This window comes from Mesoplodon mirus, assembly GCF_964341445.2.
Source record: "Mesoplodon mirus genome assembly, chromosome: 2".
In the NCBI taxonomy this organism is placed as follows: Eukaryota; Metazoa; Chordata; class Mammalia; order Artiodactyla; family Ziphiidae; genus Mesoplodon; species Mesoplodon mirus.
The window spans coordinates 215,662,194-215,680,610 of NC_138977.1; the positions used below are offsets into that span (position 1 = coordinate 215,662,194).

The following is an 18,417-nucleotide window of genomic DNA, read 5'->3' on the forward strand; positions in this document are numbered from 1 at the left end:
AGTTATGTTTACTTGCATTTTATCAATTTTCATAAAAAATTAAGCCTTTAAAATGACAGTTTTGTGGAGCCTTCAAAACAGAGCCCATAGAATATTTGTCTTTTGTATCTCTCTGTTAAAAAGAAACATTCTTATTTTTTCTGGAAAAATATCAAACCTCCATTGCTATCTTTATAATTTTTCTCTATATCTTGTTAAATAACTGAAATCCAATGTTTCTGTGCATTTCCTTCTTTTGAATCTTTTATTATTAATTCTGATCATTATAGTCTTTTAGGCCTTGCAAGTGGTTTCTTATACTTATCTTCTTTTTCTCTGCTATTTCATTAGACACGAACCCACTCTTGTTGTTACTCTGCTTTCAGTAGTTTTATGAGTGGTTTTTGTCTTTTTATAATTTAGTTGTTATTCTCACCTACCTCCAAAAGGAGTAACTTTAAAAAGTAGTTGTTTCATGTTACTTAAATGTTTTTTCTTATCCATATTCTTCATATGTTAAAATCATTTTTATAGTTTTGAGTTGTATATATGCACTTACATTTATATTAGGTATAATATGCTGTATGACATAAACCATAAATTCCGATTATAATAATTATATAATTATTTTAAAAATTAATAAAAGATTCTCCAAAACTATATGTAAAAATTTATATCCAAAGAGGTATGTTAGCCATGGAAAATGATCTTTTTGTTTGTTTTTATTTAGAACATTACATTATTTACAATAGAATTATCCTAAACATTTCAAGTTAGGTGGTTATATCTTTGACTAGTCACTGAGGTATCATAGGTTTTCAAGAGAAGGTGAGCAGAACCAGTTTTTTTTTCCTTCTCCATAGTCTCCAAACTTAAAAATGAGGTCAAAGCATACGATCTTAGGGAACTTCCTATTAAGGAAGGCTATTTTGTTCTCAGTACCAATGAGATTAAATCAGAGTCCTGAAAAATGGCGAAGGGTTGTAGCGAAGTGGGCTGTGTTTGAGGCCGGTGTAAGAATGCTCACTCTCCCCCCGCCAAACCTTCGTCCCCAGGACCTCGGTTTGTGCGTGTGTATGTGCAGGGTGCCCGGTGGGGCGGGTGCCCGGTAAGTGCTCGGACTCGCAGGGGAAGCGCCCACGGGGTCGTGATTGGTTGTTTTTTCCTGTATGAAGCGGTTGGCACCACTGAAGTGACCGAATGAGAGACTCTACAGGGGCAGGTAATTCAGTGGTCCACAAGTGATCTCCTTTACGTCGAAACCAAAAGACCCCAACAAGCTTGACCAAGCTGTCTTTACAGGATGGACATAAAGTCAAAAAAGCCAGCATGTAAATTTGAAGAGGGTCAGGATGTCCTAGCTAGATGGTCAGATGGCTTGTTTTATCTTGGAACTATCAAAAAGATAAACATATTGAAACAGAGCTGCTTCATCATATTTGAAGACAGTTCTAAATCCTGGGTTCTCTGGAAGGACATTCAAACAGGCAGGAGCCACCGGAAGTGGGGAAATGGTCTGTACAATATGTCAAGAAGAGTATTCAGAAGCTCCCAATGAAATGGTTATATGTGATAAGTGTGGCCAAGGATATCATCAGTTGTGTCACACACCTCATATTGATTCCAGTGTGATTGATTCAGATGAAAAATGGCTCTGTCGACAGTGTGTTTTTGCAACAACAACAAAGAGGGGTGGTGCGCTTAAGAAAGGACCAAATGCCAAAGCATTGCAAGTCATGAAGCAAACATTACCCTATAGTGTGGCAGACCTTGAATGGGATGCAGGTCATAAAACCAATGTCCAGCAATGTTACTGCTATTGTGGAGGCCCTGGAGACTGGTATTTAAAGATGCTACAGTGCTGCAAATGTAAACAGTGGTTTCATGAAGCTTGTGTGCAATGCCTTCAAAAGCCAATGCTATTTGGAGACAGGTTTTATACATTTATTTGCTCTGTCTGCAGTTCTGGACCAGAATACCTCAAACGTCTACCATTACAATGGGTAGATATAGCACACCTATGCCTTTACAACCTAAGTGTTGTTCACAAGAAGAAATACTTTGATTCTGAACTTGAGCTTATGACATACATTAATGAAAACTGGGATAGATTGCACCCTGGAGAGTTTACTCTAAACTTAGAGATGGGGACTTCCCTGGTGGCGCAGTGGTTAAGAATCCGCCTGCCAATGCAGGGGACATGGGTTCAATCCCTGGTCTGGGAAGATCCCACATGCCATGGAGCAACTACTGAGCCTGCGCTCTAGAGCCCATGAGTCACAACTACTGAGCCCGCGTGCCGCGACTGCTGAGGCCCATGCACCTAGAGCTCGTGCTCTGCAACAAGAGAAGCCACCACAATGAGAAGCCCATGCACTGCAACAAAGAGTAGCCCCAGCTAGCCACAACTAGAGAAAAGCTCACGCACAACAACCAAGACCCAATGCAGCCAAAAAATAAATAAATAAATAAAACAAACTTAGAGATATAACCAACACTCTTCTTTCCTCTCTTGTTGGTACTCCCTTATATATCTTTAACTTCCAGGAATAGTGAGACCTGGTAATAGTGTTAGCTAAGTTAGAGAGTGAAGCTACCTGAGTTGGAGATTATCCCCCTCATTCTGACATCTCATTTGCTTTTCGTTTGCAAAGTGTAACCACTCATGCTGGTTTACAAAGAGTCTTTTTTTGAAAAAGCAATATAAATATTAATGCATATTCATTGAAGATTTTGAAACTACAGAATAGCACAAAGAAGAAAATAACTAGAGTAACTTTAATATTTACCTTGTTTTTAGCATTTATTTAGAATTATTAAAATACAGATATTAAATATTAAAATACGGACATTAAATTTTTTGTTTTATAATATGTGGAATTAGTCATGCATTACTTTTTGAGGTAAAAACTAAACTGATTTGAAATTTAGGAAGAGTTTCTGCATTTGTAGCTTTTAGACGTGAGGCAGTTTACAAGGTTCACATCAAGTAAGATATCAAGTTTTTGTTGTTCTGGGGGTTTTATGGGGCATCAAGGAGTGCATAATACACGTTTATTTAAAAGTTAGTGGTAGATCAGTTGCATAAAATAAATACCTGTGGAATACTTAGATTTTAAAATCAAAGATATTAAAATCAATTGAGCTAAGATGTTTTGAGTGTTAGAAATTGGAATATAATACTCTCATTAAGTTTTCTGTTAAAAGCTTTTTTCAGATGACTTTTGAGAGAAAGTGAGTGACTTGTAAATTTGATAAATTTTAACAAACTGATTAGTAATGGGAGAAAAAAGTGTGTAAGGCATTGTTAAGTATAGTGTTCTTTATAGTCATCTTAATATTTAATGTTCTAATACATTAATTTGAAATGCTTTCTTTCTAGCTATGGTTCTTTCAGCACTTCATATGCAGATACATCTATATTCCTTTTAGTACACTTTGTGTTTTACATGATTAAATTCTGCATTGGTTACTTCACGTAGATAGCGGGCATGCATATAAAAACTCAAGTTTTGGGACTTTCCCGGTGGTCCAGTGGTTAAGACTTCGCTTTCCAATGCAGGGAGTGTGGGTTCGATCCCTGGTTGGGGAGCTAAGATCCCACACGCCTTGTGGCCAAAAAACCAAAACATAAAAAAACAGAAGCCATGTTCTAACAAATTTAATAAAGACTTTTAAAAAGTGGTCCACATCAAAAAAATCAAACAAACTCAAGTTGTTTTATTTATTTCAAATGCTATCATTGTTTATTAAAATAAAAATGTAATTTAGATTCTATTGAAGAGGCTGAAAATAGAAAATAATAAAAACCATAATTAGATTTTTTTAAAGAAATGAGTTCAGTTTATGAATTTCAGGTATCTCAGTTCCAACTGAACTTCTGACGCATGTCAGAAAAAGTTTATTTCAGCAATAGGTACATGTTTTATTTTCTGTAACCTATGAGATAATGTCTTAGCACATAAGAAATTTCAATTTCCTATTCTTTGCCAAAATGGAAAAATATATCTCTTTTATTTAAAAATTAAGAAAAATATGATTACAATCTAATATAACTTTACAACAGAAAAGTTTTACTTTTCTGAGGAGTGTTTTCATTTTTGAGAGCCATAAAATTTATTATCAGAACAAGTGACTTTCTAGTCACTTCTCATTGCACTTTCTCTGCATTAAAAAAAAGAAAATATTTCAGACGTCTTAGGTTAGTCATCCCATCCTCAGACTAGTTATTTACAGATGGAAGCTCAGGTTTTAATCCTCTGTATTAATATTTTCATGTTAATATTGTAATTGGTTTTTAGAGTGAGATTTTAATGATAGAGACCATAAAATTTGTCAGTAATATTTATTCAGTGTTTTCATTTAGTTTACTTCTAAATGTTTGTGGTAATAGAAACAAAGATAATACAAATAATGTATTATTCCAAATTATTAAAGTAGTAAATCTTTGGTTACCTGAAAAAAAAAAATCAGAGTCCTATGCTTTAAGTCAGAGAGATGCCTCCAGTATTTTGCAGTGCTACATACTGGTTGTCATAAGTAACGCCAACTTCTTGGGTGTGTGACATGTGCATTTACACAGGGCCTCATGCTTAGAAGGGCATCATGCCTGATCGAATGTTCTTCTGTTGCCATATTAAAATTCTTAATAAATTTTTAACGAGAGCCCTTCATTTTCATTTTGTACTGTTCCTTGCATCTCTCTTCCCCCAATGAATTGTGTAGTAGCTCTTGGTCTTAAGCAACGAATACTCTATTTTTGTTGTGAGATTCCATCATCATTATAAACACTGATAATTTAAATTTGTACTGTACTTTTGCACAAATGGTATAACCATCCATAATAATTATCTGTTATGTGATGTAGTACATTAGAAACATATTTTTGTTTCCAGGTAAGAGAGACAGTATTTTAATTCACTGAACTCATGGGCTTCTAAGCTTATATATACAGAGGTACAGGATTTGGCATATGTATGAAATATTAGAAAAATAAATTATATAGTTCTGAATGGTGAAATTACATTTTTCCCTAGTTATTATAAACGGGAAATTTTTTATAAGCAGAGGAAAACTTGGAATACTAATTTGTAGAGAGTATTTTGTGGACAGTTTTTGTAGATAGAATTACATTACTTTTTTGTTTTACTTATTTATTTGTTTTATTTATATAAGATTTATATTATATAATAATATATATCATATATTATTTGTATACAAATATAAAATATATTTATAAAATAGAAATATATGTATATTATTTACATATTTATATTAAATATATATTTATATTTGTGTAAATATTTGTTTTATTAATTTAATTTATTTATTTGAGTATAGGGCAGTGATGACAACAGGGTCCTCATACTTAAAGCAATAATTTCCTGCAGTGTGCTTATACTGGAAAAAATGCTCTCTTTAAGAAGCAAAGCTAGTCGCTCAAGTCAGTAAACAATTATTAAATGAGTGGTTGCTACTCTTGATGAAGATGAATAACACATGGATTTTATTTAAAGCTTCTTTCAGGCTAGCAGTGGAGACACTAGCCAAAATATACTGTATTAATTTATTATTGATACATTAGTGATTTGAGATGCTTATGAATGAACTCTTTCCTCTTCCCAGGGTAATTTCTGTTTGGCTTTAAGTATGTAGTCAGACATCACATCTCATTTGTGTATTTTTCATAACCTCTCCAAATTGAAATTGGTTCTCTTCCTATTTACTAATTTTTTCCTTGCATTATCTATGTACTTGCCTGTATCCTTTATTAAGTGAACCTCTTCAGGGACCATTGCATCAGTACTACAATGTAAGTGTTCAATAAATTTATTTAATGGAACAGAATGAAGAAAGTAGTGAAGGAGTACTGAAAGGGAATGATTGATTTATCATGGAAGAATAAGGAAAGTTTGAGCAAAGCATATTTGAGATGGAACTTGAAGGAAGAGTTAAAATTTTCTGGGTATAGAATGTAGTAAACAGAAAGGGAAACCACATCAGTAAAGCAAACAAGTAAAAATGAACGATAACATTTCCAGTTTTTGCTCAAGATGTAGAGAGCTGGAAAAAGCATTGTTCCCACCTTTACAATGAAAGAAAGAAAAGCTGGGCAAACTGCAAATTCATGAGTTTTCTTGAAAGTGTTGGAGAACTGAGATTACGGGGTAACCAAATGACTGAAACTCTAAAGAGAAACAAGAGCTTTCAGGGAGAAATGAGACAGGAACACTGGCTAACCTGGAGTGAAGCCACGGGGAAGCTTAAAAGCAGAGTCCAGCTGAGGTGGCTGATAAATTGGTGCTCAAGTGCTCATCGTCAATAGTGTGAAGGTCCTGAGGCCGAGGAATTGGTGGGTCCACACACTTTTTAGAGTTTTTTTTCATGAACCGCACCAACTGCCCATGGAAAAAATTGGAGATAATTTCTTGTGGTGAATGCTGGGGGAAGGGAATAACGGACACAATGGGCAGGGCTTCAGTATGGCGTCAAAATATTTATTTAAAGGGACACCAAATTATTGATCTTGCCAAGGTAAAGTTCTCATTCTGGCCCTGGCCTAAACACAGTTGGAACTCAAAAATGGTAAGTTAAAAATTAATTTAATGGAAAAGTAAACTATAATATAAAAATAAATATGAAATGAGTGAAGTGGTATTCTCTAGGAAAATTGTTTACTTTTGAGGAGCAACATGCAGACTTTAAAGAAAACACACATATTAGTTTTGTAAAATTTCTCAATTTACAGTGTGAAGGTGACCCATATTTGCATTATGTAAAATATAATGTCTGTCATTTTCAATGTATGTGTAATGAAGGTCAGTAATATTTAATTTTTTTTTCCTTCAGCCTTCTAACAACCCTACTGATAGAAACTAATGTTCCTCAGTGGGAAATTAAGGGGAAATCAGATAAAAATAGGTGAAAGAAGTTTTGATAAAATGTTTTGGCAGATACTTACGATACATCTTGCCAACTCTCATGGCTTTTAGGGTTTCATCAAGGCTGCAGTGGACAGTTTCCTGTACTTTCCAATATTCCACATAAAGAGTGAGAATCTTTGTTTCTCTTTTAGTTCCAAAGCTACTCATTTCTGCCCAGGTGCAACCAGGAAGTGTAAAGCAGTTAATGCCAGTATGGGTAATCCTTGGCCAATGAGGAATGGGAGTTTGTCCTCCATTTCCCACATTGTCACCAATGCTTCCTGAGATAACTCTCCTTGGCAAATACCCACATCCAAGTCCTTATTTCAGCATCTGCCATTGAGGTTATTCTGACTAAACTGGTCGCTACTGGAAGCAGTTCTAGATCATAGACACTCAGCATAGCATTTTATAATTGGATGACTTATCAAATGGCAATAAGCACTACAATGCTAATGGTGAGTGGGGTAGTGATTATCCTGGTGTGCTGTAATAATTATTGAGAATATTAACTGTGTTTGATAGGATAAAGTATAGGTTGAGGGAGAAGTACTAGTTTATGTAGCAACTTTAGCACTTGAAAGTCATGGGGCGATGGTAATTATGCTTACAAACTTGGCTAGCTTTTGTTAATTGCCATGAAGGCTTAAAGAAGGAGGATTCCATCAATTCAAGGCATAATGTGAACATCAGAGGACCTCATAACAGCATTTAAAGACTCTCATCCTCTATAGCCAGAGAGAAGAGTATCTTGAAAATTATGCCCAGAAGTTAATCATAAGGTTGGCAGACTGCAGATGAAACTGGAGGCTCAGTCATGACAATTTACCCATGCCAGAGTCGTTGACTGATGACAAAGGAGTAAGACTTTGAGGCCTACAGTGGGGACACTTATGAGTACGACCTTAGAACCCTGAATCCTAGATTCTCTTGAACACTCCTGACTGGAAGAAGTAGCCCTCTGTCATTTGCTAGAGTAGAATAGCTTCCTTGTCTCTGGACACAGTGCAAAGATTTCACCTGAGTGTTATGCTTCCTAAAAAGATGTCTTCCTCCAGAGTGTCCCCTGCCTCTACTTACTGTCTTCAGATCAGTAAGAAGCGTCAGGTCTCAGTGTAGCATGAATGGGAAAACACAGCCTCTGCTATAGAAAGAGATAGCTTATTCACTCAGAAAGTTGCAGAGCCTGGCAAGTATACAGAGGCAGGAATCAGGAGTGCACAGTGAGGGTGTTGCACCTAGGGACATGGGATATAAGACTGGAGAGGGGAAACTATACTGATATGGTGTCACTCTCCTATATTTCAGGATTTCATATCTTAGTGAGTTTACCTGGAGTTGCTGATGGCTTTTTAAAGTGTGCACATGATGCTTGCCTCTAGTTAGTGAGGTGGGAGTTGCTGGAACTGTCTTGGGAAATTTTGAGCACTGGGGTCAGAAACTCAGGAAGTTGGATGTATTGGAATGCATGTATTACATAATATCAGACTGGGAAATTTTGAGCACTGGGGTCAGAAACTCAGGAAGTTGGATGTATTGGAATGCATTTATTACATAATATCAGACTGACCATTAACTGACTATAGTTTCTTGGAGGTCTTCCAGAACACTTCCTTCACTAGGACAATAAGGAGTACAGCAGTAAGGGGAGCCCTGGAACCTGTGGAACTCAGTGGTGGCTGTTCTCTGTAGGTCCTGATAGACAGTAGAAAATGCTTCCAGTCAGCTGGGCTCTCTAGTGACAATGTGTATGTCAGGATTCCAGAACAGTAGAAGCCAGATGGTGACATTTAACTCTTAAATATAGATATAATTACCTTAATAGTCAGCAAGACCAGATGACCAACAGGGACATGTGGAAATGCCTAAGTGAGTTCTGAGGGATGAGCTAAATTGGCAGCCAACTAGATTATTGTTGGACTTGTATCACCAGAAAAAATCATGAACCAATAAGCAGAAGGTTGATGTCAGCTGCCTTAGTAGAAAATTGTGATCCTTCAGTCTTTTCATGATTCTGATTTGAATCTCTGATTCCCAGAGCCCATCAGTTAAAATAGTGGTTGGGTTCCTTTGAGGAACCATGCATGCCATCTCATCAATACACACAGTACATTCTCCTCCATTCTATCCAATGGGACCTCAAGCCATTTAGTACATAATTGGTCACTGGAAAATGGTGCACACATACTTTTGAAGGGCTTTGGGATAAGGTGTTTGGCCTGGTATTGGTCACCAAAATAACATTAATATATTCACTTAAAAATCTGTTCAGTATTGTTAGTGTGTATTTAAGGAGTTATGTGAATATTTCAGAAGACACCATTGGGAAATTTTATCTTAACATTTATTGCATGTTTAAAAAAAAAAAAGAAACAAAAAAACATGTTTCTGGATCGGCCCTGGATTAGACCTGTCTAATCTTTCTTATTACCAGAAAATATCTAAAAGTCCTACAGAAAGTATTGTTATATATTGTACACAGTAACTATGAAGCTCAAAATATTTTGGTTGCACAAAGGAATACATTAATTTATTAGGTGGTTCTCAATGGTGATGGAATAGCACCTTCTAGAACTTTATGGATTTTCATAATTAATTATCTTAAAAATTAAGGAGTGCTACTGGTATTTAGAGATGTAGAGCCATAGCCCCTTTATTAGAATGGAAACTTACTGGGACCAGGTAATAAATGGAATTTTGGTCCAAATCTGTTTAATTGAATACATTGGTCCATAAATGCACCCTGTGGTCATTTTCCTGCCCCTAAGTGCATAATTGGAATGGATAAATGTAGCAGCTGGCAGACTCTTCAGGTTGATCTTCTGAGTTGTGGGAAAGGAGCCATTAGGTAGAAAGGGTCAAGTGCAAGGAGTCCCTTAAACTCCTTGCATTCATTCTGGACCCAGTGAAGATGGTAAATCAGAAATTAGAGGTCTTATACCAAGACAAATAACAGTCTGTTGAAATGGAGAAAATGAGGAAGTATTATATTCTCAAATATTAGCTGGGTCTTATTTGTTAGTGCCAAAATAATTCCCTAGATTAAAATATGGGCAAGATTATGATAAAACATCACAGAAAATATACATTCTATCCTGAAACCATACCACATGTCAAGGCACACATTCAATTTCTGGTATTTGAAAAGATCTTGGAAACTATATCATTTCATAGAAATAGGTAATAGAGGATAATTTGGAAAAAGATATAGTAATACCAGAGCCAGTAGAGTTGTTTTGGGCTTCTGGGAACATTGTCAGAGTTCCCAGCTGAAAAATAATTGGCAATCCCCAAATACATAGTTTTAATATGTGATTTTTATCACATAGATTTTATACCATAGGGCTACACATTTTTAAAAAGTATATAGTATAGGAATAAAATAACAATTTTCATCACTATATTAATGAAATCTAGTGCTATTCACAAGTCTATACTACTAATAAAATTTGGTTCTTAGTTTCTTAAAAGGAGTCTCAAATATTCTCTAGACACATGGCATACTCCAAGATTTGTGTTGTATATATACCATGAACGGCATAGCTATTTTTGATGAGGTTTTCTAAAACGATGAACACATCTTAGTTAAACTCTGAATAAAATTATACATGGTCTATTTTCAAGTTACATGGTAGTTGCATTCCTAGAAAATTCACTGTTTGTTATAAACATGCAAAGCTATTCTATTTATAGGTAAAATGGAATTAGGTTCAACAGTCAAATAATTATGAACAAGAACTGTTGATCTGCTATTTTATCCAAAAGTTGTGTGGGATTTGGATCAATTTTTTGTTATGTGGAGTTGCCTTGTGCTTTCAGGATATCTGTCATCCTTGGCCTCCCTTTTAGCCATTGTAGTACATTCCATTAGAACTCCATAATTATAGAGGTAATTAATTGTTACCCACACATTCATCTCCACTGAGAACCACTGATCTAATTAATTAGTGTTTTCCTTTATCTAGCCAAAAAACTTTTGTTGCTTTATTTATTGCATATAAGATCTTAGAGCAATTTAGCTCCTTCTGGAGAAAATTATACACATTCATGATATTATTAGATATTATGTTGGCAGATTAATCAAAATTGGTGGGTTGATCCAGAATCATGTTTTAGTTTTTATCCACAGTAAGTTGAAGATAAAATTTCTCAAACATATTAGGAATTATAATTACTGAGATATATGGCACAATTAATTAGCAGGATCTTTTAAGTTTAGTAATTTAATTCATAATTGAATCTCCTTTTCTCTTCCTTATATCTTTCCTCTTTAGTGATCATAACTTCTTCATAGCTACTTATGTTAGGATTAAGACACTGGTTCTCAAAATTAGGGTAACGAAGAATCTCCTGGAAAATGGTGACTTAAATTCTACGATGCAGATCAAAATTTTGCTTTATTACAAGCATTCCAAACAGCTGTGAGTTAGTAGTTCTTGATACATACATAGTCCTTGCCATAGGCGAATCTTCTTCCTGAGCACTTTTTCCTCACTAGTTTGCCTTTAGACCAGCAATATCTAAGATTATTACCCATTTTAATCTATTTTGTTATATCTAGTCTCTCTCTCTCTCTCTTTTTTTTTTGGTGGCAGGAGGCAGAGGATGATGCCAATAATACCTTTTACATTTTTGGACAATCAAACTTGTGCCTTCCTTTCTAGACTAGTTTCTGGCACATAGTAAGGGCTTTATAAAACAAATATAGGGCTTCCCTGGTGGCACAGTGGTTGAGAGTCCGCCTGCCGATGCAGGGGACATGGGTTCGTGCCCTGGTCTGGGAGGATCCCACATGCCACGGAGCGGCTGGGCCCGTGAGCCATGGCTGCTGAGCCTGTGCGTCCGGAGCCTGTGCTCCGCAACGGGAGAGACCACAACAGTGAGAGGCCCGTGTACCGCAAAAAAAACCCCACAAAAAACAAATATAAATTAATGTATTTTAGGACTTTGTTTTTCCCAATTACTCCCTTTTTAAAATTGTATTTATTTATTTTTCGGGGGGTATAGTTGTTTTACAATGATGTTAGTTTCTACTGTACAGCAAAGTGGAGTTCCCTGTGCTATACAGGAGGTTCTCATTAGTTATTTTATACATATTAGTGTATATATGTCAATCCCAATCTCCCAGTTCATACCACCGCCCCCACCCCCCTTCTGCCCTTGGTGTCCGTACATTTGTTCTCTACATCTGTATCTCTATTTCTGCCTTGCAAACCGGTTTTTCTGTACCGTTTTTCTAGATTCCACATATATGCGTTAATATACGGTATTTGTTTTTCTCTTTCTGACTTACTTCACTCTGTATGACAGTCTCTAGGTCCATCCATGTCTCTTACAAATGACCCAATTTTGTTCCTTTTTATGGCTGCCAGTTCCTCCCTTTTTTTTTATAGGTCTTCTTGGGAATGGGGAAAAACAGTACTTCTCCAGGTAGGAAGGTCAACTTGAGCTAAAATACTTCCCATGTCAAGTAAATACCTGAACTCTTTTGGAGTGTGACTTTCTGAGTATAAAACTCTTGGACTATTAGGAATGTACTTTCGAATTTAGGTGTTAGCTCTGCCATCAGTGTTTCTAAGTCAACACGTCATCCTCCAGATCTCTATTAGATTGAATTTCATTTAGTTGTCAACTATGAAAACTTAGTAAACAAATTAGGCTATGTTTCCCAGTTTCTATTACAGTTAGGTTGGAGGTCATGTAATTGGGTTCTGACCAATAGGCATAAGCAATGTCCACCACTCCAGACCTGGCCCCTAAAATCTCTTGTGCTGTACATTCTCTATTTCCTCATTCAACAGTTCAATGGAGACGAAGATGAGGATCTAAAAGATTGCAGAGCTTAGGAACGGCCCAGGTCCAAGAAAACTGCATGGAATAACTCTTCCTCTATACTGGACTATGCATTAAGCCACAATCAGACATTTATTGTGTAAAACTAGGTTTTCAGATTGTTTGTTGCAGGAGTTAGCTTACCCTTCCACAAGTAGTTACCGTTCACTTGGCACCTTGCGTGACATCCTTATTTATTGCACTTTCATTTGAATAACCTTAAATAACCTATTCATTAAATGTGACTTCTAGGGTTAGGTTAATGAAGTATCTGTGGAGTATTTAGAGTCAGATTGTTCTTTGATCCCCATTCATCTCTTAAAACCTTTGCAGACTTCTCCATCTCTTTTATCAGAGCTATTGTCATTGAAGGCTGTCTCTTAGGAGATTTTGCATAGTCCTTGATCTACAGTTTGATTATTACATTGACATCAGACATAACAAAGTTAAGTGGTTTTAACTCTAGGATATCAGAATAGGTCTCATACATATAGCACTGTTGGTATTGTTAGAATAAAATAAGTGTACAGTAGATAGAGTGGCCAAGAGGGCAGAGTAGGAAGACCCTGAACTCATTTTCTCCCATGGACACATCAAAATTACAACTACTTACAGAACAACTATCTATGACAGTGACATGAAGACTAGCAGAAAAGATTTTCCACAACTAAAGACATAAGGAAGGAACCACAATGAGATGAGTAGGAGGTGTGGCGACACTGTATAGTCAGAATCCACACTGCTGGCTTGGTGATCCACAAATGAGAGAAATACCACAACTGTGAAGGTCCCACCCAAGGAGCAGTGGGTCTGAGCCCCACATTGGGCCCCTCAGTCCAAGCGTCCTGTACCAGGAAGACAAGCCCCCAGAATGTCTGGCTGTGAAAAGCAGCAGGGCTTACATTGAGGAGAACCAGAGAGCTATTGGAAACATAGACTCCCCTCTTAAAGGGTGTGCACAAAATCTCACATGCTCTGACTCTCAGCGCTGAGGCAGTAATTTGAAAGGAGCCTGGGTCAGACCCACTTGCTCATCTTGGAGAGCTTCCCAGTGAGGCAGGAGGCAGCCGGGTGTCTGCCTGAGGATGGAGATACTGGTGGCAGACATTTTTGAGATCTTGTTCTACTGTGATAACACTGGCATTGGCAAGTGTCATCTTGGAATCTTCCCTTTAGCCTCTTAGCACCAGGGGCTTACCCACCCATCTGAGAGCTGGCACAAGCCCCAAGCCCCCCAGGGGAGTGCAGACAGCCATGTGGGGACCTGGCCCTGACCACCAGTGAGCTGGAAGCAGCCTTGTGGCTGCCATCCACTCCCCCTGGGCTGTTCAGCCAACCATACGGGAAGCCTACCCTGCACTCTAGTGGGCCTCCAGCCACTATGTGAAGCATGGCCTCGCAGCTCACCAGGCCAGGGGCCAACTCTGCCTACCAGCATGCTGACAGTGGTCTACTGTGCCACATAGAAGGGCACACACAGACCACAGAGGGGACACCCCTAGACCATATAGTTCTGGTTACCAGAGGGGAGCATACTCTTGGGCCCCATAGGACATCTTATACATAAGGCCACTTCTCCAAGATTGGGAAACATAACCCACCTACCTAAGACACAGAAATAAACATGGAGAGTTGAGCAAAATGAGGAGAAAGAGGAATATGTCCCAAATGAGGGAAGGAGACATAACCTCTGAAATAGAACTAAGCAAAGTGGCAATGAGCAATCTACCCAATCAAAAGTTCAAGGTAATGATCATAAAGATGTTCACCAAACTTGGGAGAAGGATGGATGAACACAGTGAGAATATGAACAGTTAGAAAAGTATAAAGAAGAACCAAACAGAGCTGAAGAATACCACAACTGAAATAAAAAAGACACTAGAAGGAATCAACAGTAGATTAGGTCAGATAGGGGAACAGATCAGCCATCTGGAAGACAGAGTAGTGGAAATCACCCAAGCTGAATGGAAAAAAATGAGGATAGTTTAAGGGGCCTCTGAGATAGCATCAAATGTACTAATTTGCATTATAGGGGTCCCAGAAGGAGAAGAGAGAGAGAAAAGGATAGAGAATTTATTTGAAGAAATAGTATCTGAAAACTTACCCAACCTGGGGAAGAAAATGGACATCCAGGCCCAGGAAATACAGAGTCCCTAAGAAGATGAATCCAAAGAGCTCCACATCAAGACACATTACAATTAAAATGGCAAAAATTAAAGTTAAAGAGAGAATTTTATAAGCAGCAAGAGAAAAGCAACTAGTTACATACATGGGAACTCAAATAAGACTATAAACTGACTCTTCAGCAGAAACCTTGCAGGCCAGAAGGGATTGGCACAATACATTCAAAGTGATAAGAAGAAAAAACCTACAATTAAGAATACTTTACCAGGCAAGGTTATTCAGATCTGAAGGTGAGATAAAGAGTTTTACAGAAAAGCAAAAACTAAAAGAGTTCAGCACCACGAAACTGGTCTTACAAGAAGTGTTAATGGGACATCTCTAAGTGGGAAAGAAAAGGCCATCACTAGAAATGTGAAAATTATGAAAGGAAAAATCTCACTGGTAAAGTCAAACATACAATAAAAGTAGTAGATCAACTACTTTTAAAGCTAGTAGAAAGGTTAAAAGACAAACATAGTAATAAAATCTTCTGTATCCACAATAAGTAGTTAAGGGATACACAGAACAAGCATGTAAAATGTGATATCAAAAACATTGAATGTTGGGGGGGTGTAAAGGAAGTTTAAAATCACATCAAACGTCTCTTCCAACTACAGTGGTATGAGACTAGAAGTCAACTACACGTGACCCTTGAACAACAAGGGTTTCAACTGCATGGGTCCACTTAAACACAGACTTTTTTCCATTATATATTGGAAAAATTTTTGGATATTTGTGACAATTTGAAAAAATTACAGACAAACCCTATAGTGTAGAAATATTGAAAAAATTAAGAAAAATGTCATGAATGCATAAAATATATGTAGATACTACTTTATTTTATCACTTACTGTCATAAAATGTACAAAATTTATTATTTAAAATTTATTATAGAAAGTTAAAATTTATCGAAAGTTATACATACACTTACAGCTCTTACATGGCGCCATTCACAGTTGAGATTAATGTAAATAAATGTAAAAATGTAGCATTAAATTATACTTGCATAAAATTGACTGTACTACATACTTTACTGCTGTAATAATTTTGTAGCCACTTCTGTTACTATTGCTGTGAGCTCAAGTGTTGAGTATCCACTTAAAATGCCTTGTGACGCTAATCATATCTGCATGAGCAGTTCTTCTCTCCAGTAAATTGCACATCACAGTGAAAAGTGAGCTTTCGTGGTTCTTGTGTATTTTTCATCGTATTTAGTGCAATATTGTAAACATTAAATGAAGCCATGGGACCCATATGAAGTGACACTAGTGATACTGGAAGTGCTCCTGAGAAGCAGAGAAGAGTCATGACACTACAGGAAAAAGCTGAATTGCTTGATACGTACTATAGATTGAGGTCTGCAGCTGCAGTTGCCTGCCATTCCAAGACAAATGAATCCAGCATAAGGACCATTGTCAAAAACAGAGAAGGAAAATTTGAAGCCATCACTGAAGCTACTCCAGAAGGTGCTCAAACCTTGTACTCATTGCATAATACCTTTTAATCTCATATTGAAAATGCAACTTATGTGGGTGCAGGATTGTTGTGAGAAAGGCATACCTATAGACTCTAATATGATTCAAGAAAAAGTGAAGTCATTATATGTCACCTTACAGCAAAAGGAAGATGAAGGGTCTAAAGCTGAAGAATTTAACGCCAGCAAAGGATGGTTTGATAATTTTAGAAAGAGGGTTGGCTTAAAGAATGTCAAGATAACAGGAGAAGCAGCTTCTCCTGACTGAGAGGGAGCCGATGAGTTCCCAGACGCCATTAAGGAAATCATTGATGAGATATCTGCTTGAACAGATTTTTAATGCAGATGAAAATGCTGTATTCTAGGAAAAAAATGCTACAAAGGACTTCTATTAGTCAGGAAGAGAAGCAAGCACCAGGATTTAAGGCAGGAAGGGGTAGCCTAACTCAACTGTTTTGTGCAAATGAAGTCCGGTTTATGATCAGGACTGCCATTGTCTATAAAGCTGCTAATCCAGGAGCCTAGCAGAGAAAAGATAAATATCAGCTTCCTGTCTTTTGATTGTACAAGAAGGCCTAGATAACGAGAACCATTTTTTTGGATTGGTTCCATTGATGCTTTGTTTCTAAAGTCAGGAAGTACCTTGCCAATAAGGGACTGCCTTTTAAAGTTCTTTTTGCTATTGGACAGTGCCCCCTGGACGCCCAGGTCTCCATGAGTTCAACACCAACGGCATCAAAGTGGCCTACTTGCCCTCTAACAACATCTCTAATTCAGCCTCTAGATCAGGGCATCCATAAGGATCTTTAAGCTTCATTACGCACAGTACTCTACGCACAGGATTGTCAGTGCTATGGAAGGGAACCCAGATAGGGAGAGCATCATGAAAGTCTGGAAGGATTTTACCCTGAAAGATGCCGTTGTGTTATAGAAAAAGCTGTGAGAACTACAGCGCTTGAACCAATAAATTCCTGCTGGAGAAAACTGTCCAGATGATGAGCATGACTTCACGGGATTTATGACAGAGACAGGAAATCGTGGAAGAGATTGTGGATATAGCAAAAAAAAAAAAAAAAAGGTGGAGGTTGAAGGGTTTCAAGATATGGATCTCGGAGAAATTCTAAAGCTGATAGGTACCACACCATAGGAATTAACTAAGGACGGCTTGATGGAGTTGAGTGCCTCTGAACCAGTGCCAGACAGTGAGGAAGAAGATGTAGAAGAAGCAGCACCAGAAAACAAATTGACATTAGACAGTTTGACATAGGGTTCCGGTTATTCAAGACTCCTCCTAACTCCTTTCATGACATTGGAGGCTTCTGTGATATGGCCGCCGAAACTAAAGCAAATGGTGGAGGAGAGGTTCTGTATAGAAACAATTTTTAGAGACATGAAAAAACAAAAAAGTCAGACAGAAATCGCAGCACATTTCTGTAAAGTTACACTAGTGTGCTTGCCTCTCCTGCCTCCGCCTCCCCTCCTCCACCTCTTCCTCCTCTGCCTACTCAGCGTGACGACAACAGGGGTGAAGACCTTTAAGATGATCCACTTCCACTTAATGAATAGTAAATAATCATCATGCCATATAGTTAATCAACTTATCTCTTGTGTATGTGTGAGTGCTTTCCTGTGAAAATGTAGTAACTGTATGACAAGAACTGTGTGAGACATTTTTGTGTCGTCATCATCATCTGAGTATTCATCATGTAGGTCATTGTGTGCAAGACTTGTATTGAAATGGATAGTCTATCGTTACATAGGCATAAAGTGAGTGATAGTAATATAAAATTAATGTGTTAAATTTCTTACTGTTTTATAACTTTGCTTTCAAAGAATTACCTTACTGTACAGTATGCCTCTCTCTCTTATAGTTGGAGAAACTGCATATCAGCCTATCATCACTGACTGGATTTTAAATGAAAGTAACAATGTTTTCGATACTGTATTGTAAATATGACTGTAATACTGTATGCCATAGAGATCTTTTTAACGTCTTTATTGGAGTATAATTGCTTTACAGTGGTGTGTTAGTTTCTGCTTTATAAC

The 18,417-nt window shown here is 37.2% G+C and overlaps 2 protein-coding genes across 2 annotated transcripts in view; both read left to right on the forward strand.

Moving 5' to 3' along the window:
• Positions 1 to 18,417, forward strand: part of ATRNL1 (attractin like 1) — a 707,592-nt gene that overhangs the window by 220,716 nt on the left and 468,459 nt on the right. The gene's annotated exons all lie outside the window — the stretch shown is intronic.
• On the forward strand, positions 1,028 to 17,638 carry LOC309798691 (metal-response element-binding transcription factor 2-like; the record flags this gene model as incomplete). The annotated part of the gene is made up of 4 exons (XM_082611196.1): positions 1,028 to 1,201; positions 1,282 to 2,138; positions 16,436 to 16,588; positions 17,519 to 17,638. Exons 2-4 carry the CDS (start codon positions 1,491 to 1,493, stop codon positions 17,636 to 17,638), a joined length of 921 nt encoding a protein of 306 aa, XP_082467322.1. The 5' UTR covers positions 1,028 to 1,201; positions 1,282 to 1,490.